At 42.6% G+C, this 23,617-nt stretch overlaps 1 protein-coding gene across 1 annotated transcript in view; it reads left to right on the forward strand.

The window, feature by feature from the left end:
- The first annotated feature begins 2,905 nt into the window (after positions 1 to 2,905).
- The window catches only part of LOC124038759 (uncharacterized protein DDB_G0287625-like), a 38,094-nt gene continuing 17,382 nt past the window's right edge, over positions 2,906 to 23,617 (forward strand). Inside the window, exons 1-2 of the mRNA XM_046354830.1 lie at positions 2,906 to 3,229; positions 20,569 to 20,924. Of these exons, the coding sequence (XP_046210786.1) occupies positions 2,906 to 3,229; positions 20,569 to 20,924 (680 nt within the window). The remainder of the gene's footprint in view (positions 3,230 to 20,568; positions 20,925 to 23,617) is intronic.

A 23,617-nucleotide genomic window follows, 5' to 3' on the forward strand; every position in this document is an offset into this window, starting at 1 on the left:
TCTGGGGAACTGCCTTTATGAACATAATCAGCGCTCTGGGGTACAGTTATTGTTGGGGGTCAACTGCTTTGCTCATGGGCAGAACGGCAGATTTTTCCACCTTGCGGGCTCAGGTATTCGAACAAGCGACCTTTCGCTTACTGGCCCAATGCTTTAACTGCTCGCCTACTTGTCTGATCCCTAACAATTAAATGTACAGTTGAAGTCGAAAGGTTACATACACCTTAGCCAAATACATTTGAACTCAGTTTTTCACAATTCCTGACATTTAATCCTAGTAAAAATTCCCTGTCTTAGGTCAATCAGGATCACCACTTTATTTTAAGAATGTGAAATGTCAGAATATTAGTAGAGAGAATAATTTCCTTCAGCTTTTATTTTTTTCATCACATTCCCAGTGGGTTAGAAGTTTACATACACTCAATTAGTATCATTTGGTAGCATTGCCTTTAAATTGTTTAACTTGGGCCAAACGTTTCAGGTAGTCTTCCACAAGCTTCCCATAATAAGTTGGGTGAATTTTGGCCCATTCCTCCTGACAGAGCTGGATCTACTGAGTCAGCTGTGTAGGCCTCCTTGCTCGCACATGCTTTTTCAGTTCTGCCCACACATTTTCTATAGGACGGAGGTCAAGGCTTTGTGATGGCCACTCCAATACCTTGACTTTGTTGTCCTTAAGCCATTTCACCACAACTTTGGAAGTATGCTTGGGGTCATTGTTCATTTGGAAGACCCATTTGTGACCAAGCTTTAACTTCCTGACTGATGTCTTGAGATGTTGCTTCAATATATCCCCATAATTTTCCTCCCTCATAATGCCATCTATTTTGTGAAGTGTACCACTCCCTCCTGCAGCAAAGCACCCCCACAACATGATGCTGCCACCCATGTCTATCATGGTTTGGATGGTGTTCTTCGGCTTGCAAGCCTCCCCCTTTTTCCTACAAACATCTATTTGATCTGTTTTTCCCAGTAATCACAGCCAGTTTGGAAGCCTTTGTTTAGGCCTCTAGATGTGCAAGTAATATAAAACACCTAGCATTCATTAATATGTAGTACAGTCGAGGCTGGTAAGGGGAGGACGGCTCATAATAATGGCTGGAATGGAGCCAATGGATAAAAAATAAAAATCATTTTATTTCACCTTTATTTAACCAGGTAGGCCAGTTGAGAACAAGTTATCATTTACAACTGTGACCTATCCAAGATAAAGCAAAGCAGTGATACATTTGCAGATGAGGATGTGCAAGTAGAGATATTGGGGTGCAACATAGCAAAAAATCAATAAAAATATGGAATGAGGTAGATGGGTGGGCTATCTACAGATGGGCTGTGCACAGGTACAGTGATCTGACCACTGATTCTTAAAGTTAGTGAGGGAGATTTGAGTCTCCAGCTTCAGTGATTTTTGCAATGCGTTCTAATCATTGGCAGTAGATAACTGGAAGGAAAGGCGGCCAAAGAGGTATTGGCTTTGGGGGTGACCAGTAAAATATACCTGCTGGAGCGTGTGCTACGGGTGGGTGTTGCTATGGTGACCAATGGGTTTGGCGACGAATATGAAGCGAGGGCCAGCCAACGAGAGCATACAGGTCGCAGTGGTGGGTAGTATATGAGCTTTGGTGACAAAACGGATGGCACTGTGATAGATTACATCCAATTTGCTGAGTAGAGTGTTGGAGGCTATTTTGTAAATGACATCGCCAAAGTAAAGGATCGGTAGGATAGTCAGTTTTACGAGGGTATGTTCGGCAGCATGAGTGAAGGATGCTTTGTTTGCGAAATAGGAAGCCAATTATAGATTTAATTTTGGATTGGAGATGCTTAATGTGAGTCTGGAAGGAGAGTTTACAGTCTAACCAGACACCTAGGTATTTGTAGTTGTCCACATATTCTAAGACAGAACCGTCCAGAGCAGTGATGCTAGTCGGGCGGGTTGGTGCGGGCAGTGATCGGTTGAAGAGCATGAAGGAGTGTTGTATGGCATTGAAGCTCATTTGGAGGTTTGTTAACACAGTGTCCAAGGAAGGGCCAGATGTAGAAACCATAGAAACCATGTGTTTGATACCTTTCCTCTCACTCCGCTCAAGCCATTACCATGAGCCTGAATGATTTGATATCTCTAGAGAAATGGCAGGTTGGGCTAACAAAAAAACTTACAAAATGGAATTGAACCGGGGTGGTTGGTGGGGTGCTATGTGCGACTGATGTGTTTTCCGTTTCCTACCCCAATATTCTTAAGGTTTATGTGAATTTTGCAGCAGAACCTTATTTATTTTCAAATAGAAGTTTGGTGATCCCTTTCCGTAAAAACCAAGACTCATTTGCTTTCGAATGTCAGCATGTCGATGAAACATAAGGCCAAAAAAGTGACTTTGAGAAAACCCGGTCTACAAGACCCACTCTTATCACCGCCCTCTCCTGAGTCTGAGGGCCCGGGGACTCACACTTTACCCTAGGGTACGGCTTGGCCTGGCGGCACTGAAATTAACATTCTCAAGGCCATCAAACTACTACGCTCTGAGATAGTTGAAATGAAAACGGAGGTAGTTGCTATGATTGATGCCCAAATACAGGAGGTTTCTGATACTTTAAAAGCAGATCTAACCATCCTGCGAAATGAGATGGTGCCAGCAATCACATCACTCAAAACAACAACAGAGTTGCACACTATAACGATTGCAGCACTGGAGACCTCCACTACCAATGTCTCTGACTTAACTACATCCCTGGAGACCTCCGCTACCAACGACTCCAACTTAACTACCTCCCTGGAGGCTGAAGTGAAAGGCCTAGCTGCAGATCTGAAAAAGGTGCAGGAGAGTTGTGTGAGTTTAGAGGGTTTCTCTCGCCGCCATAACCTGAGACTGGTATCGGCCCAGAGTCAGCAGAAATGCCTCACGCAATGGATTTCATTTTTAGGCTGCTGAAGGATGCTCTTGCCTTGGATGAGAAGCCCCTGATTGATCGTGCCCATCAGTCGTTGCGCCCTAAGCCCCGGGATGGTGAGAGGCCCCGTGACATCATCCTTCGAGGAGAAGATGGAGATTCTCAGAGATTCTCCGAGGAGCCCGCCATATCACTCTTTCAAGGACAGAGCTTCTCTATCTACCAGGACTACTTCCCCACTGTTTCCAAGCAGCGCACAGCTTTCGCACAGGTCAAACGACTACTACGGGACCATCCAGGGGTGATGTATGGACTGCGATTCCCAGCCCGTCTCATGATGGTAAAGACTACACATTTGATTCTCCGGGTGAGGCTATGGCTCACATTCAAAATCACATCAAGAAGTATTGAACTTGCTCATAGATCAGCAACTGTTGCATTGCTAACTGTGGATAGTAAGTAGCCCACCTATGGCACAATTATGTTTAGTTATAAAATACTATTATTGTATAGTTGGGGAGTTGTCGAACACATTCAGGCTTATTTGATGTAATTGAATGTTTTAATCATCTAGTGTGCTTGCCTTACAAGCATTCAGTCATTTTGAGGTTTTCCTTAAGTCCTTTGTTTCCAGGCTGTCTCATTCACCTATTCAGTTTGTTTACATAGTGTCTCAGTGACTCAAAATATTTTTGGTTATTTGTTTACTGCATATGTTTGTACCGACCCAGTAAACAGTAAATGTTCCCGGGGCTACACGTTTTTAGGGGTCTTCACTTCAATTTTAAAGATTTTGAATGTCATTTTTGCCCAGCAAACATTCAACGTTGCACACACATACTTTTTTGGTCTTGGCTGTATGTTGTCTTATCGTCAAACTAGACAATTATTATTTTATTTTTTTGATCGTCTTACTACGATTTGCTACCTTCAATTAGGTTTTTGGTTGAGAGCCTTTATACATTTGATTTATTTTCTCTCTCAATGTCTGTTGTAAGACTGGGAATATTATTATATACACCTACAAGTGACGCTTTTGTAATTTTGTTTGCACAAGGCGTTGACTTTTATTTTTCTCTCTTTTTGCTGCTTGATCCACTAACACAAAACATGACTTTAAAGAGCGGGACTGTGGGTTTGGGTTTAACACCTCACTCTCACAGACATACTGTGAGAAGAGAACATTGCTTGTACCTCGTTTGGGGAGATACTGTCTGGGATGGGGGGAGGTGGTTGGGGGGAGGAAGGAGGTTGAATTGTTCAGTTCTAATGTTGTCATTCTGTCTTTTTAGTTTTTTTCTGTACTTTTGCCAAGTATTTTGCACCGTACAGTATTACTCTGAGACAAGTTATTATGGGGATTTTGGGTATTCATTGCTTTTCCACTCTATGCTCTAATGACAGGGTTGTATAACGGGCGTGCTCATGGTGGCCAAAATAATGCGATCAAGTACATTTCGTGGAACATCAAAGGAGTTAACAACCCTGTGAAGCGTAAAAGGGTGATGACATGCTTAAAGGGTTTGAATGCAAATGTTGCATTTCTACAAGAGATTCACTTGAGGACTGGTGAGCATTTTAGGATGCGTAAGGACTGGGTTGGTCAAGTGTTCCACTCTAACTTTCATAGTAAATCAAGAGGTGCTGCCATTTTGCTTGATAAATCTACTCCCTTTGTAGCTTCTGAGGTTATTGCTGATTCTAAGGGACGATACGTCATAGTAACCGGTAAACTGTTTTCTACCCCTCTTGTTTTGGCTAGTGTTTATGCTTCCAATTAGGATGACACAAGTTTAATTTCTTCCTTTTTATCTGCTATACCCAATTTAGATGCCCATTTGCCCATTTCACTTATGGTGAATGGTCAGAAATAACAATACTCTCGTAAGTACACCGCCGAAGGTTAGGCAGACGTTTTTTGTCCAAAAATAAGTAATCAATGCGGGAATATACACTCTGACCAGACTGGCTTAGAGAGAAATAGGCATTTGTTTTTCAATATTACACACCTTATGAATATACTGTACTCCCTAGTGTCAGGGGACCCGGAGGTGGTGGTCTCACTTCATGCGGAAAATGTTTTGACCCCGTTGAGTGGGACTACCTAACAGCTGCCCTTTATAGATTTGGCTTTGGCCCTAAATTCATTGCGTAGATTAAGATTCTTTATTTTTCTCCCATGGCTTCGTCACGGACTAAAAACTTGTCCTCTGACTATTTTCCCTTGGACCACGGATTCAGACAGGGTTGTCCACTCTCCCCCTTGTTGTTTGCTTTGGCAATCGAGCCTCTCGCCATTGCACTACGCTCTAATGATGCCATTCAAGGAATAATCAGTACAGGCTTAGAGCAGAAAGTCACGTGCCTTATCTGTTCTTAAAAGGTTTGGATCAATCTCAGGGTACAAGCTGAATCTAAGCAAGAGTGAGCTTTTTCCTGTAAATAAGGCTGCTTCAAAGTGCTCTTTTACAAGTTTTCAGTTTAGGATTGTCTGGGATCGATTCACTTACTTGGGAGTTAAAATGACAAGGATATATTCAAATTTGTTTCAGGAAAACATTGTTGCTCTAGCAGACAGTTTGAAACAATCTTTTACTTTTTGGAATTCGCTACCTATTTCTCTTATTGGAAGGATTACTGTCATTAAAATAAATGTGTTGCCCAAATTTGTATATTTATTTCAATGTTTAAAACATTTTTATTACAAAATCTTTTAGTAATTCACTGGATCAAACATTCATGTATTTTATTTGGGATGGCAAACATTTACAGAAGCCTAAGGCATTGGGTGGTTTAGCTCTACCAAATTTTCAGACATACTATTGGGCTGCAAATTTCAGAGCCCTTTTGTACTGGCTGCAGACTGATCCTACTGGCCATAGACCACTCTGGGTTCAGATGGAGTCTGAATCGTGTAAACCTGCTGCACTTTCTTCTGTGTTGTGCTTGTCTCTCCCAGTGTCCCTAGGCAAAAGGTGTATCAACCCAATTGTAAAGCAGTCTCTTAAAATTTGGAATCAGTTCCGTTTAGCCTTTAGCCTCAGATGCTTTTCTCTATCAGGCCCAATCAATCAGAACATTTAATTTCCTCCATCTTTAGATGGGACTTTTGCCATCTGGCACTCACTAGGCCTCTCCTCACTAGCCCAATTATTCTTTGATGATACATTTGCCTCTTTTGCTCAGCTACAGAAAAAGTTTAACCTTCCCCAATCCCAGTTTCTCCAGACTAGGAACTTTGTCAGAGCTAACATCCCCGAATTTCCCCATAGGCCTGCGAATACAGCTATGGAGAGCATATTTGAGCTGAACAAGCTTCTAGGGGTGCAATTTCAGATGTAAATGCAATCATTAATGACTTATAGAACCCTTATTTGGTGCCTTTAAAGACTCGATGGAAAAAGGATTTGGGGGAGGAACTTGGGGAAGACATCTGGGAATCTGTGCTGCACAGGGTGCATTCGTCCTCTTTTAGCACTAGACACAGCCTTATTCAATTCAAGGTGGTTCACCGTATCCACTGGTCTGGGGCCAAACTTGGAAGAATATTCTCTGATTTTGATCCTACCTGTGGCTGATGTAAAACGGAACCAGAAACACTGTTGCATATGTTTTGGGGCTGTCATAAACTGTCAGGTCTCTGGGAATGAATATTTAAATGTTTCTCTGATACATATGACACTGTTATAGATCAGTCTCCCCTTACAGCCCTTTTTGGAGTACTGCCCATAGGTACCCCCGTCAAGAATTCAGTTAGACACTGTTGCTTATACAACTCTTTTAGCTATACGGCTAATACTACAGAACTGGAAGATGGCAGCTCCCCCATCTTATAAATATTGGGTGAGAGATGTGTTGTGCTCTCTGAAACTAGAAAAAAATTAATTCAATACACGTGGGAACCCCAAACTGTTTAATGAGGCTTGGGCTCCATTCAGGTCTTACTTTAAATAGTCCATCCTCTGAAGGCATTCATATTAAAACAAAAATAAGTCTGTATTTGACTCCCCTGTGACTTGTGGGTTGGATGAGCATTTCTTAGTGTTTTTTTTTGGGGGGGGTGGACATTAAGATTGAGGATGTGCTTATTGATTGTGATCTGCGGATGCCTTGTTCCTCTTCCCTGGTCAGAGACTAAAATGTGAGCTTCTTTTGCCCTGTTTTTTCATTTAAAAACATTGTTCACGCTTGCATAAAATTATATATATATATATATATATATATATATATATATATATATATATATATATATATATATATATATATATATATATATATATATATATATAAGCATTGTTTATTAAGTTTATTTTTGGTCCAGTGGATGGTCGGTCTGTGGCCATGACTGTCTGTGAGTGGTTGCATTTCTCCACCCCTATCCCTTGTCTGTTTACAGGAACAATGGTGAGGTGTCTGCTCGGATTGCCCTTTAACTTTTGTAGCCTTCTGCCCGGTGTGTTTAACTTGTCTAAAGTACGGTATCTTTAGAGCAAATTTTTTTGTGTATTTTTTCTAGTTTAGTATATTATTTATATTGTTTTGTGTTGTCTTGTGTGTAAAACTAAATAAACAGAGTTTAAAAAAATGGAATTGAACAGATGTCGGTCAAGTAGTTGTTTAATTAAATCCCCCTAAAACAAAATGTTGGTTAATTGCTCTACACACACACACACACACACACACACACACACACACACACACACACACACACACACACACACACACACACACACACACACACACACACACACACACACACACACACACACACACACACACACACACACACACACACACACACACACACACACACACACACACACACACACACCCCATTCACCTTTTACACTCTGAATATACCGTATGCAGGGGCTCACTGTCTTCTGTCTGCTGCTATAGCAACAGTGCTTGAGTGTATCGGAAGACCCCAAGGCCTTTCTATGTGTGTGCGTGTGTGAAGACATCCAAAATGCAATCAAGGCTATCTGTCTCTGTGCTGCTAAGCCTGGATCTTCTTTGTAAAGATGTGTTATTTGGGAGACTAATGAATGATAAAGCTACATTTAATTCCTCCTGGCAGTATCGTCACACCAACCAACAATCAGACTGTGATACACACGCACACGTACGCACGCACTTCAGCAATTCAGTCCCATTCAAAATCCTATTTTCCCTAACCCTAACCCGTACTCTTACCCTTACTCTCAGCCTTTCATGATCTCTCACCCTCTCCAGACCGGTATGATGTACAATATAGAAACAGGGCAATACGTTGCAATAGGCCAGTGCAACCCATGGTTTGGTACCAGTATAAACAGAAACCTTCTTAAACCTTACCCTAACCTTAACCCTAACCTTCACTCTAACCTTAACCTTAAACCTAATCCTAAAGCTAAACCTAGCTCCTATCCCTAACCCTAAAACTAACTCTAGCTCCTAACCCTTAACGTAAATCTAAAAGCCCCTAGAAATGGCATTTGATCACTTGGGGACCAACAAAATGTCCCCAGTTGGTCAAATGTTTGTTTGTTTGCCAAAAGTCCCCACAAGAGTAGTTAAACATGTCCACACACACATATATATTTCTATTACACTCTCCTGTGGAGTCTCTGTATACAATATATCCTGCTGTGATCCTACTACACATAACATACAGGTGTCACGTCTAGTCAAGGTGGGTGGAATCAGGCGCAGAGAGCAAATAGTGATAAGTAGTTTATTCTCCGGTGAACAAAAAATAAACACGGACAACCCAAAATACAAACAGGGTGAAATGATCCAAAACAGGATAACAGACAAACCGGAGAATAAATAAACACAAAAACACAGACAGACGAAACGACAAAACAAACAATCCCGCACAAAACAAGGGTGGGACAACCTACATTATATACAGATACTAATTAACTAACACACAGGTGAAAACAATCAGACAAAACCAACAGATACACGAAAAGGGATCGGTAGTGGCTAATAGGACGGTGACGACGACCGCCGAGCACCGCCCGAACGGGCAGGAGAGCCAACCTCGGCAGAAGTCGTGACAACAGGTTTTATTTTTGATTTAACCTTTATTTAACTATGCAAGACAGTTAAGAACAAATACTTATTTACAATGACGACCTACACCGATAAAACTCGGACAACGCTGGGACAATTGTGCGCTTCCCAATTACGGCCGGTTGTGATATAGCCTGGATTCAAACCAGGGTGTCTGTAGTGATGCCTCAGGCTTTAGACCACCGCGTCACTCGACATATGATGGGACAATGTAAACACCAGTGGCGGTAGGGCCAGGATGTCATGTTTTTTTGTTGTCGAAACCCAGACTGTACCCTTTAAATTAGAGTAATCTAGAAGACACTCTTATCCAGAAGGACTTACAGTTAGAGTATTCATCTTAAAAGGATAGTTTGGGATTTTGGCAATGAGGCTTCACCCAGAGGCAGATGAACTTGTGGATACCATTTTTATTTATCCGTGTCCACTATGAAGGAAGTTAGAGGTCATTTCACAAGCCAATATTAACTAGTGCTAGAAAGATGGCTGTTCCCATAGACTTCCAGTCATTGTGCAAATGATAGTTAGCAATCACACTAACGCTAGTTAGCAATCACACTAACGCTAGTTAGCAATCACACTAACGCTAGTTAGCAATCACACTAACGCTAGTTTGCAATCACACTAACGCTAGTTTGCAACGTCCTTCTAACTGCACGCAGATTCAGTTGAAATCGAAAGCTTACATACACTTAAGTTGGAGTCATTAAAACTCATTTTCAACCACTCCACAAATTTCTTGTTAACAAACTATAGCTTTGGCAAGTCGGTTAGGACATATACTAATTTTTCCAACAATTGTTTACAGACAGGTTATTTCACTTCCATTCAATTCCATTGGGTCAGATGTTTACATACACTAAGTTTACTGTGCCTTTAAACAGCTTGAAAAATTCCCGAAAACAATATCATGGCTTTAGAAGCTTCAATTAGGCTAAATTACATAATTTGAGTCAATTGGAGGTGTACCTGTGGATGTATTTCAAAGCCTACCGTCAAACTTTGTGCCTCTTTGCTTGACACCATAGGAAAATCAAAAGAAATCAGCCAAAGAAATCATCAAAAGACCTCAGAAATAAATTGTAGACCTCCACAAATCTGGTTCATCCTTGGGAGCAATTTCCAAACACCTGAAGGTACCACGTTCATCTGTACAAACAATAGTGTGCAAGTCTAAACACCATGGGACCACACAGTCATCATACCGCTCAGGAAGGAGACATGTTCTGTCTCCTAGAAATGAATGTACTTTGGTGAGAAAAGTGCAAATCAATCCCAGAACAATAGCAAAGGACCTTGTGAAGATGCTGGAGGAAACCGGTAGAAATGTATCTATATGCACAGTAAAACGAGTCCAATATCGACATAACCTGAAAGGCCGCTCTGCAAGGAAGAAGCCACTGCTCCACAACCACCATAAAAAGCCAGACTATGGTTTGCAACTGCACATGGGGGGGACAAAGATCATTAGTTTTGGAGAAATGTCCTCTGGTCTGATGAAACAAAAATAGAACTGCTGGGCCATAATGACCTTCGTTATGTTTGGCGGAAAAATGTTTGAGGCTTTGCAAGCTGAAGAACACCATCCCAACCGTGAAGCACAGGGGTGGCAGCATCATGTTGTGGGGGTGCTTTGCTGCAGGAGGGACTGGTGCACTTCACAAAATAGATGGTATCATGAGACAGGAAAATGATGTGGATATATTGAAGCAACATCTCAAGACATCAGTCAGGAAGTTATAGCTTGGTCACAAATGGGTCTTCCAAATAGACAATGACCCCAAGCATACTTCCAAAGTTGTGGCAAAATGGCTTAAGGACAACAAAGTCAAGGTTTTGGTGTGGCCATCACAAAGCCCTGACCTCCGTCTTATAGAAAATTTGTGGACAGAACCTAAAAAGTGTGTGTGAGCAAGGAGGCCTACAAACCTGACTCAGTTACACCAGCTCTGTCAGGAGGAATGGGCCAAAATTCACCCAACTTATTGTGGGAACCTTGTGGAAGGCTACCTGAAATGTTTGACCCAATGTAAACTTCTGACCCACTGGGAATGTGATAAAAGCTTAAATAAACCATTCTGACATTTCACATTCTTAACATAAAGTGGTGATCCTAACTGACCTAAGACAGGGAATTTTTACTACGATTAAATGTCAGGAATTGTGAAAAACTGAGTTTAAATGTATTTGGCTTCGTTGTATGTAAACGTCAACTGTACATAAAAATGGTATTTACGAGTTCATCTGACTCTGAGGAAGTAGATAAAGTGTTTCATTGCCAAATCCCAAACTATCCCTTTAAGATAACTAGGTGACACAACCACATATGAATAATATTGTTTATTTGTTTGGTTTAGTTGACTGTGTTTTTGTGTTTAATTATCTCATTCAGTATATTTACGTTTATCAATATGTGTTGTGTTTAATTTGTTTTATACTGTATTCGATTTTTTATTAAATGTATTAAATCGATATCATGTGATTCTATGAAAAGAAAACGTGGTCATACCAAATCAAATGTTTATTTGTCACAAACACATGGTTAGCAGATGTTAACACCAGTGTAGCGAAATGCTTGTGCTTCTAGTTCCGACAGTGCAGTAATATCTAACAAGTAATCTAACAATTTCCAAACAAACACCTAGTACACACACATCTAAAGGGGTGAATGAGAATATGTACATGTAAGTATATGGATGAGTGATGGCCGAGCGACATAGGCAAGGTGCAATAGATGGTATAAAATACAGTATATACATGTGATATGAGTAATGTAAGATATGTAAACATGATAAAAGTTGCATTATTTAAAGTGGCATTGTATGAAGTGACTTGTGATCCATTTATTAAAGTGGCCAGTGATTGGGTCTCAATGTAGGCAGCAGCCTCTGAGTTAGTGATTGGTGTTTTGCAGTCTGATGGCCTTGAGATACAAGCTATTTTTCAGTCTCTCGGTCCCAATTTTTCTGCACCAGGACTAACCTCACCTTCTGGATGATAGCGGCGTGAATAGGCAGTGGCTCGGGTGGTTGATGTCCTTGATGATTTTTTTGGCCTTCCTGTGACATCGGGTGCTGTAGGTGTCATGGAGGACAGGTAGTTTGCCCCCGTTGCGTTGTGCAGACCCCACTACCCTCTGGAGCGCCTTGTGGTTGAGGGAGGTGCAGTTGCCGTACCAGGCTGTATTACAACCCGACAGGATGCTCTCGATTATACATCTGTAAATGTTTGTAAGGGTTTTGGGAGACAAGCCACATTTCTTCAGCCTCCTGAGGTTGAAGAGGCTCTGTTCTACCTTCTTCACCACACTGTCTGTTTGGGTGGACGATTTCAGTTTGTCTGTGATGTGTACGCCAAGGAACTTAAAACTTTCCAATTTCTCCACTGCTGTCCCTTCGATGTGGATGGGGAGGTGCTCCTTCTGCTGTTTCCTGAAGCCCACGATCATCTCCTTTGTTTTGTTGACGTTGAGAGGTTGTTTTCCTGACACCACACTCCAAGTGCCCTCATCTCCTCCCTATAGGCTGTCTCGTCGTTGTTGGTAATCAAGCCCACTACTGTTGTGTCGTCTGCAAACTTGATGATTGAGTTGGAGGCGTGCATGGCCACGCAGTCATGGATGAACAGGGAGTACATGAGGGGGCTGAGCACCTTTGTGGGGCCCCAGTGTTGAGGATCAGCGAAATGGAGATGTTGTTTCCTACATTCACCACCTGGGGCTGGCTCGTCAGGAAGTCCAGGACCTAATTGCACACGGCGGGGTTGAGACCCAGGGCCTCCAGCTTGATGATGAGCTTGGAGGGTACTAGGGTGTTGAATGCTGAGCTGTAGTCAATGAACAGCATCCTTAGATAGGTATTCCTTTTGTCCAGAAGGGATAGGGCAGTGTGCAGTGTGATGGCGATTCCATCGTCTGTGGATCTGTTGGGGCGGTATGAAAACTGAAGTGGGTCTAGGATGGCCGGTAAAGTGAAGGTTATATGATCCTTGACTAGTCTCTCAAAGCACTTCATGATGACAGAAGTGAGTGCTATGGGACAGTAGTCATTTAGTTCAGTTATCTTTGCCTTCTTGGGTACAGGAACAATGGTGGCCATCTTGAAGCATGTGGGGACAACAGACTGGGATAGGGAGCGATTGAATATGTCAGTAAACACCCCAGCCAGCTGGTCTGCACAAATGCTGAGGACGCGGCTAGGGATGCCGTCTGGGCCAGCAGCCCTGCGAGGGTTAACACGTTTAAATGTTTTACTCACGTCAGCCACGGAGAAGGGGGGTTGGGCAGTCCTTGTTAGCGGTCCGCAACGGTGGCACTCTATTATCCTCAAATCAGGCAAGAGTTCAATGTTTGTGTGTTCAAAACATACAGTATTTCCTCAAGTATATCGGTTTACCTGATTCACACCGGGCATGTGTCGTTTCCAGTTGAAATAACTAGGGTTGTGTCGTTTCCAGTTGAAATAACTAGGGTTGGCTTGTTTCCAGTTGAAATAACTAGGGCTGGGTTGTTTCCAGTTGAAATAACTAGGGTTGGGTTGTTTCCAGTTGAAATAACTAGGGTTGGGTTGTTTCCAGTTGAAATAACTAGGGTTGAGTTGTTTCCAGTTGAAGTTGAAATAACTAGGGTTGGGTTGTTTCCAGCTGAAATAACTAGGGTTGGGTTGTTTCCAGTTGAAATAACTAGGGTTGGGTTGTTTCCAGTTGAAATAACTAGGGCTGGGTTGTTTCCAGCTGAAATAACTAGGGCTGGGTTGTTTCCAGTTGAAATAACTAGGGTTGGGTTGTTTCCAGTTGAAATAACTAGGGTTGGGTTGTTTCTAGCTGAAATAACTAGGGTTGGGTTGTTTCCAGTTGAAATCACTAGGGTTGAGTTGTTTCCAGTTGAAATAACTAGGGTTGAGTTGTTTCCAGTTGAAATAACTAGGGCTGGGTTGTTTCCAGTTGAAATAACTAGGGCTGGGTTGTTTCCAGTTTAAATAACTAGGGCTGGGTTATTTCCAGTTGAAATAACTAGGGCTGGGTTGTTTCCAGTTGAAATAACTAGGGCTGGGTTGTTTCCAGTTGAAATAACTAGGGCTGGGTTATTTCCAGTTGAAATAACTAGGGCTGGGTTATTTCCAGTTGAAATAACTAGGGTTGGTTGTTACCTCATAGAAGAAACACTGGTCTCCCTGACTCCCTGATTAAATAAAGGTAAATACATATCACAGAAAGTAACACTTTTCCACAAAGCAGCAACAGCAAAGTCAGTGCTACTAAGAAGGTACAATTGCGTATGTTAGTGCAAGAAAGGCAAAGCTTTTATTTATTTATTTTAAACAGGAAGCCAGAATTCATTAGCATATTCTACATAGTTCTGTTCCACCAAGTTAACAAAATAATAATGCTTTAACACAAGTAAGGCTAATGCATTTATTAATGTCCAATTGAATCGCCGAATGCTTTTCAGAGCTGTTGCTTTTCATTTTCTTTCATTAGTGCACTAGGTTCTTAACTGGCTGTTAGAAAATCAACACAAGGAAACCTTAATGACTTGTGAAGCAGTGTGTGTGTGTGTGTGTGCGTGCGTGTGTTGTCTGAGTGTCACTAATAGGAGACAACAACACAGTTACTCTTCATCCGTGTCTTATTTAAAGTATATTTGGGTTATTAGTTTAAAAAAGCAGTCATCCTTTAAATCTTAATGTCTTATTGTGCTTTTTCTCAGGAAATCGGGTGATGATGATAAGAACAACCTTGTTATTGAACTACTAGAGATAATTAAAACGGACGTTTGTGTTTGCCTGAGCTAAAATCTGATCTATAACGTGGGAGACTATTGTCTTTAATGATGCTCTTAGTTTGTGTGTCCCACAAATGTCACCATATTCCCTATAAATAGTCCCAATGATCCCTGGTCAAAGTAGTGCACTTTAAAGGGAATATAGTGCAATTTGGCATGCAACCATGCTTTCAGTTTATCTGCAGAACATGTTGAATTAAGATTCTCATTAAAAAGGTCAATGAATACTGCAACTATGTTCCATGCAGGATGTTTCAAATTATAAGGAAGCTTTTTATTATGATGTGAGACATCCAGGATACAGCTGATGAAAAGTAAACTTCAGTCTGTGTTTGCAGAGTTAAAAGCATTTACCTCACGTAATGGGGGGCTTATTTTCCATTTAATGATGCTCTCTGTTCAGATTCGTCCCAAATGGCACCTATTCCTTATATAGTGCACTATTTTGAAAGGGAATAGGATGTCATTTCGGACAAAGACGTGCTTTCAGTTTATCTACCGAACATGTTGAATGAAGCTCTTTATATGAGACATCCAGGACAAAACTAAAGAAATGTTTGAATCTGTGTTTACAGAGCTTAAAGCGTTGACCTTGCACGTAATGGGAAGACTATTTTCAGCTAATGATGCTGTCTGTTTGTGTGGATCCCAAAGAAAATGAAACATCAGAAGATTACCAAAGTAAAGTTTTTTGACAAGATCAGGAAATTACTTTCGAGAAGAGACCTTTCTCAAATGTCTACCTCATGGAACTAAACTTTCAAAGCTTTTGTTCTCTACCAAATAGAGGTCAGATGTGCTAATTGTCTTGTTCCACCTGACTACGTGAACTGGCATGTGGAGTACTCTCTGTTACTTTTGTCTTTCTTTACATGTCGTGAGGCGCAAGGTGCACTCTTTCAGTTTTTGTCCAGTTGTGTTAAATGACAGGGGTTAAATTTAGTGCAACACTGTGGTCGATGTGATCTTTGAAGGACATCATCATCACATAGGGGGAGTTCTTCTCTTCAACGTTGACTTCTGATAACAGTGAAGTTGTCAAAGAGCAGTCTTTCAAATAGAACAATGTTCACCTCAACTCTCTGAAGAAGACGATGATGAAGAGGAAGATGTAAACAGAGCAGTGTTTACCTCAACTCTCTGAAGAAGACGATGATGAAGAGGAAGATGTAAACAGAGCAGTGTTTACCTCAACTCTCTGAAGAAGACGATGATGAAGAGGAAGATGTAAACAGAGCAGTGTTTACTTCAACTCACGGACACTGACTTATTTTCCTAACTAATGGAGAAGGGGTCAAAGAACACACTTCTCAAGAGAGCAGAGGTCCCCTTGACCCTGACAGAGACCTTTCACTCTTCACAGTTGATGTAGGCCCACTGTACTGTCGACTTCAGCAGGCCTAAATGTGTTAATATTCAAAAATGAACCAATTGAGCAGTCGTTTCTTCATCTCCAACAATCTAGTGTCTCAATCACACCTAACAGTATGGTGTTTAATAATCTGATACGCTTCCTCAAATGACTGATTTTCCAGTGCGTCACAGTATAACAGAGTGTTATGGTAACTGGTAGGCTATGTGAATGTTTAATCATGTTTGATAATCATACATTTGTCAGTTAGCCGGCGTCCCAAATGGCACCATATTCCCTTCATAGTGCACTACTTTTGACCAGAGCCCTATAAAGGGAATAGGATGCCATTTGGGACGTAGATCCATCATCATTCTTAATACTCTGAAACACTGAGACACTAAATCTTAATTTACTCTCCTGCCTGTTCCTCTCTTGCATTGAGGACTGGGGAACTGTTGACACAATGTACAGTGTATGTGTGTAAACATGAGCTACTTTGCCTCCATTCTTTCTCTCTCTCTCGCTCTCTCTCGCTCTCTCTCTCTCTCTCTCACTCCACCCCCTCTTCTCTCTCTCTCTTTCGCTCTCTCTCTCTCTACCCCACTCTCTCTCTCTCTCTATCTCGCTTCACACCCTCTCTCTCCCCACCTCTTTCTCTCTCTATCTCCCCCTCTCACCAGTCCACCTCCCTCCCTCTACAGTGTCCCAGCTGTACTTGCGCTGTTTGGAACAACACAATCAAAATGTAATTCCTGCTACAAAGCATATCAGCCAAATCCCAGAGCTGGGATAAGCTATTTTTTATCTGAAGTTCGTTTGTCCATGAAAATGCATTGCCCCTCTCTTTCTCCCTCACACAAGAGGCAAGCAGAAGGAAGGCAGCAACATGTAGCTGAACTAAGCTGAGATAAATATTCTAATTTGGATGAAAATTTATGCCATTCAGTATAGATCCCCTCCGCTTCAAAGGGCTGAGGGAAGCTACTGGAATTTTGGGAAGGAAATTGACTTTCAGAATCACTAGGCTCACTTTGAAAATACATTGAAGATAAAAGCTGCCACTGGACCAAAGGTTGCATGAATTTGTTGTCTAAATAAAACAAAAGTAAATGTGTATTATGACATCTTCTAATGACAGACAAAGAGAACTAGATCAACACGCGATGTTTCTCATTCTCCTGTTTCATTTTCTTAATTGTCCCCCACAATTTATTTATTGCCTCTTATCTTACCTCATTTGCACATTCTGTATATAGATTTTTCTACTGTATTATTGATTGTATGTTTGTTTATTCCATTCCATTCTATGTTGTTGTATGTGTCGACCTGCTTTGCTTTATCTTGGCCAGGTTGCAGTTGTAAATGAGAACTTGTTCTCAACTAGCCTACCTGGTTATATAAAGGTTAAATATATATTTTTTAAACAATGAAATCGGGGAGGGGACTGTTGATCGATGTCCGTCAATCCGTTAGTCAAAGGCAATATCTCAGACAATAGAAGCCTAGTGGCCAGAGTGGTGGACTTGTTCAAATCCCAGAGCTGACAAGGTTCTGCCCCTGAACGTGCAGTTAACCCACTGTTCCTAGGCCGTCATTGAAAATAAGAATTTATTCTCATCACTTGCCTAGTTAAATAAAGGTAAAATAAAAATACAGGCCCGTTTTGGACGAAACTTGGGGCAATAATGCATCTGGCCATAGACATCCAGCAGGTGGTGTTTTTTCTTTGGCACATGACATGAAGTACAGGTGAATTAGCTAAAGAGACTGCAGGTCTTGACATTCAGGGCTGTCCGCTTGCCAGGCAACATTTACCAGCTCACCTGTCAGTTAAATCAAGCCTGCATATGGCCTGCTTGGGTCAGTACATTTTCAAAATACAAAACAGAATTATTTTAATTTGATATATTTGTATTTAATCCTGGTTAATCTTCCTGATATCTGACGCTTCACACTTGTTATCATCCAGGATTTAGTTTCCAAGCGGAGGCAAAAATGTCAAAGCATTCCCTCTCTGTCTTGAGCGAGCCCCGCCTCAGTAGGCTACATCCTGGACACTCGCACCAGACACAGCTCAGCAGAGGAGGGAAGCCCATTAATTCATAGTTGAACACCAGCACGCGCATTCAAATGGCCGACACAGCAATGTCATTATTAGCAAAGAAAAGTTTTATACAGGCCTACACTATGGAGCTGTGTGTTGTAATAAGTCCAGTCATTGCGTCACTGAGCAACATTACTAAATACAATCTTGGGAAAATACAACAGTTTTGATGGCAATTATTTAAAAAAGCAGGACCCCATCCCAGCTTTTCAGTGATTTATTTCTCAACTCCATTTTCTGCTCAATGGAGCCCTACAGTGGAGGTGTCATAATACGCATAAAGCCTAGCAGCCAAGAAGGGAAATGGGGGCCTCCCTTGTTGCGCAGTGGTCTAGGGCCACCAGAGACTCTGGGTTCGCGCCCAGCCGTGACCAGGAGGTCCGTGGGGCGAAGCACAATTGGCCTTGCGTTGTCCGGGTTAGGGGGGGTTTGGCCGGTAGGGATATCCTTGTCTCATTACACACCAGCGACTCCTGTGGCGGGCCGGGCACAGTGCACGCTAACCAGGTCGCCAGGTGCACAGTGTTTCCTCCGACACATCGGTGCGGCTGGCTTCCGGTTTGGATGCGCGCTGTGTTAAGAAGCAGTGCGGCTTGGTTGGGTTGTGTATCGGAGGATGCATGACTTTTGACCTTCGTCTCTCCGAGCCCGTACGGGAGTTGTGGCGATGAGACAAGATAGTAACTACTAACAATTGGATACCATGAAATTGGGGAGAAAAGGGGGTAAAATTTATAAAAAGAACAACACAAAAAAATAAGGGAAATGGTTCCAATCGTTTTTCCACCGTAAATCTTTCCTATAGTAGATTTTAGAAATACCTAAAATAATGGCTGTGTTTTGTGTAGGCTGACCCTGGCATGACATTTTGATAATCATATACATTTTCCACAGACAAGGGGACATTTATCCTCTTATATCAATATATTCGACTCTATTTACTGTCAGATTTGAAATGCTAATTAGCATCAAAGTACACGTCATGCAAAACGACAAATCTAATTCAATCTAATTGTATTGGACACATACACATATTAAGCAGATGTTATTGCAGGTGTAGCAAATTGCTTGTGTTCCTAGCTCCAACAGTGCAGTAATATCTAACAATTCACAACAATACACATCAATCTAAAAGTAAAATAATGGAATTAAGAAATAAATATTAGGATGAGCAATGATGGAGTGGCATTGACTAAAATACAGTAGAATAGAATACAGTATATACATATGAGATGAGTAAAGCAGTATGTAAACATTATTAAAGTGACTAGTGTTCCATTATTAAAGTGGCCAGTGATGCATTATTAAAGTGGCCAGTGATTCTATGTCTATGTATATAGAGCAGCAGCCTCTAAGGTGCAGGATTGAGTAACCGGGTGGTAGCCGGCTAGTGATGGCTATTTAACAATCTGATGGCTTTGAGAAATTGTTCTTCGGTCTCTCGGTCCCAGCTTTGATGCACCTGTACTGATATCATCTTCTGGATGATAGCGGGTGAACAGGCCGTGGCTCGGGTGGTTGATGTCCTTGATGACCTTTTTAGCCTTCCTGTGACATCGGGTGCTGTAGGTGTCCTGGAGGGCAGGTAGTGTGCCCCCAGTGATGCATCTGGAGAGCCCTGCGGTTGAGGGTAGTGCAGTTGCCGTTCCAGGCAGTGATACAGCCTGACAGGATGCTCTCAATTGTGCAAGGGTCTTAGACAAATTTCTCCAGCCTCCTGACATTGAAGAGGCGATAACACTGTCTGTGTGGGTGGACCATTTCAGATAGTCAATGGACTTGAAGCTTTACCTTCTCCACTGCAGTCCCGTCAATAGTAATTGGCTGGGGAGGCAAGACATTCGCCCTGAGGAGTGTGTTAGCCGTCCGATGTCACCTGTGTCAGCTCCCAGTATTCGTCCTGAGGAGCGTGTCACCTGTCCGGTACCATCTGTGCCGGCTCCACGAACCAGGTCTCCAGTGCGCCTCCATAGCCCAGTACGTCCTGTGCCAGCTCTCCGCACTCGCTTTGAGGAGCGTGTCATTGTTCCGGTACATTTGTGTGCCGGTTCTGTGCACCGTTTCTCCAGTGCGCCTCCACAGCCTGGTGAGTCCTGTGCCAGCTCCCCGCACTTGCCGTGCGAAGGTTGTCATCTGTCCAGGACACGTTGTGCCAGCTCTACGCTCCAGACCTCCAGAGCGCCTCCACGGCCCAGTACATCCTGTGCCAGCCCCCCGCACTTTCCGTGCGAAGGTTGTCATCTGTCTAGGACATATTGTGCCAGCTCCACGCACCAGGACTCCAGCTACGGTTTGCAGTCCAGAGCCTCCAGCGACGGTCTGCAGTCCAGAGTCTCCAGCGACGGTTCCCAATCCGGAGCCTCCAGCCACGGTTCCCAGTCCGGAGCCTCCGGCGACGATCTACGGTCCAGTTCCTCTGGCGATGATCTACGGTCCAGTTCCTCCGGCGACGATCTACGGTCCAGTTCCTCCGGCGACGATCTACGGTCCAGCTCCTCCGGCGACGATCTATGGTCCAGTTCCTCCGGCGACGATCTACGGTCCAGTTCCTCCGGCGACGATCCACGGTCCAGTTCCTCCGGCTACGATCTACGGTCCAGTTCCTCCGGCGACGATCTACGGTCCAGTTCCTCCGGCGACGATCCACGGTCCAGTTCCTCCGGCGACGATCCACTGTCCGGTTCCTCCAGCGACGATCCACGGGGGGGCAGTCACGCCCTGACCTTAGAGATCCTGTATTCTCTATTCTGGGTTAGGTCGGGGTGTGACTAGGGTGGGCATTCTAGTTTCTTTATTTCTAGGTTGGCCTGGTATGGTTCCCAATCAGATCATACATAGGCAGCCTTTCCCAACTGTTGGTTGTGGGATCTTGTTTTGTGTAGTTGCCTGGGAGCACTGCATTTGCTGCACGTTTCATTTGCTGTTTATTGTTTTTGTGAGTTTCATTTAATAAACATGTGGAACTCTACGTATGCTGCGCCTTGGTCCGAGTATGATTACCATGACGAACGTAACAAATGCAGAGGAGCAACCCCATGCTTCAGCCATGTAGCAACAATGCTGCATCAGACAGGTAATAATTATTCAGCTATGTAACCATGACGCTGCATCAGACAGGGGATAATGCTTCAGACATGTAGCCAAGATGCTGCTGTATCAGGGAGGTTGTAATGCTTCAGCCATGTAGCCATGATGCTGCATCAGGCAGGTGATGATGCCTTAGCCGTGTAGCCATGATGCTGCATCAGAAAGGTCATAATGCTTCAGCCATGTAGCCATGATGCTGCATCAGACAGGTGATAATGCTTCAGCAATGCAGCCATGATGCTGCACCAGACAGGCGATAATGCTTCAGCAATGTAGCTACGATGCTGCTGCATCAGGCAGGTGATAATGTTTCAGCCATGTAGCTTCGATGCTGCATCAGGCAGGTGATAATGCTTCAGACATGTAGCCAATATGCTTCATCAGGCAGGTGATAATGCCTTAGTCATGTATCCACGATGCTGCATCAGACAGGTGATAATGCTTCAGCCATGTAGCCACTGTGCTGCATCAGGTAGGTGATAATGTTTATTGCTAAAATAGGACCATATACAGGCCCTAAATATTTTTCTTTTCATCATTATGTTATTGGGCTAATTTCCTGAGGGGAATATTGCAATTAAACTGTTTTTAATAGGCTACATGTCATAATTGAGAGGGTGAATGGTTTTATTTTTGTTTTCCAAACAATCAGTTTGGTTGGCTATCATATAAGGTACTTCCTCAGACTGCTAATGAAACATGAAATCACCCATGATTGAAATGCTGCATGTATGACTTGCTTTCCTGTGATCTTGGCCCGGGTCAGTCATTTTCTCATTCGGACCAGTAGTCAAATTTACCTGAATGTCAAGACTGGTACCCGGGCTAACTGCCTTACATTTTATAAGAAATGTATTTTCATTGTTAGACCGGCCACTTGACTGGCCACACTATCTAGTCAATATAATGGATAATCTGTGGTCACACACGATAAGTGAAATGTGTTAGTCACACACCATATCTCAATTGGGGGGGGGGGGGTCTGCTGCATCATTTGTGGGGGACATTCGACATGTTTACTGTTGACTTAACTTAACTTGATAATGCACTAGGTTCAGGGTTATTGTGCTGTTGAATCTTGTTTTCCGTTGCCAATACCATTGCGTTCACAGTAGGAAGAGAAGACAGTGGAGTCAAAAAGCTCACCATCCCACCATCTATTACTGATCTTAAATGTGTTTTACTACGCAACATCAGCATCTTTAACAGGTAGTTTGAGATACATTATTGTGTGCAGACATAGCCGTGGGAAGTAGGGGTGCTGAATCACCCCCTGATTTTAAAATCGTATTTATTTATTTATTTATTTTACCTTTATTTAACTAGGCAAGTCAGTTAAGAACAAATTCTTATTTTCAATGACGGCCTAGGAACAGTGGGTTAACTGATTACTCCTCTACTCCTGCACACTCTTCCCTGCTGCTGCACACTCCCTCCTTGGCCCCTTCACTGCTCATCCAAACAATCACACCAAATGATACTCTGAGGACTCTACCTAACAATTAGGCTGAGCTACAGAGCTTTTTATAGTCAGTGTCATGAATGCGCCAGTCACTGTGTCAAACCTAACATCTAATGTACGACACATGCTACTTATAATTCTGCAAACAGTGGTATTGTGCTGGTTTGAAAGCGGACTTCATTCATGAATTGTCCATTATTCTGCATTCCTCCCTCTGCATGTGATTTGGCTGAAGCTACCCTAACACCTAATCTAATACTATTTTATTCTACAAATAGTGACATGGTGCAAGTTTGAACGCACCAAGCATTCTTAATTTCTGTCTCTCTGCATGCATTTTGGCTTAGCGAGTGACACAATGCCACAGTAAGCTCATTATTTCTGTTCAGTTCTCCAGCGACTTCAGTAGCAGTGCTGTTATGGAAGCAGTACAGAGGGCCAAAACCTTCATGGTGGAATAAACCATGAAAATAATGGGTCTATGTTATAGATATGGATGTTTATTGTTAGGGTATCGTTAATCTCGGAAACCCAGAACTAAAATCTTGCAAAATTACGTCAGATGCCCGATTAGACTCTGCGGGGAGATCTATGACAAAAGATACTAGAATGAGCAGCGTTGTCGGGCGAATCTGTGCAAACACCTGTGAAAGTGTGATTTGTCCAAATGATCAGTGACGTAAAATCATCACACGGGAACAAAGTTCCTCATTAGTTGTCACATCCCAGAATCTGTTGACATTGACAGACATTATGTTACCATGTACAGTGCATTCAGAAAGTATTCACACCCCTTGACATTTTTGTGTTACAGCCTGAATGGATTCAATTAAGATTTTTTTTGTCACTGGCATACACACAATACCCCATAATGTCAAA

Source organism: Oncorhynchus gorbuscha, linkage group LG06 (assembly GCF_021184085.1).
Source record: "Oncorhynchus gorbuscha isolate QuinsamMale2020 ecotype Even-year linkage group LG06, OgorEven_v1.0, whole genome shotgun sequence".
Taxonomy (NCBI): Eukaryota; Metazoa; Chordata; class Actinopteri; order Salmoniformes; family Salmonidae; genus Oncorhynchus; species Oncorhynchus gorbuscha.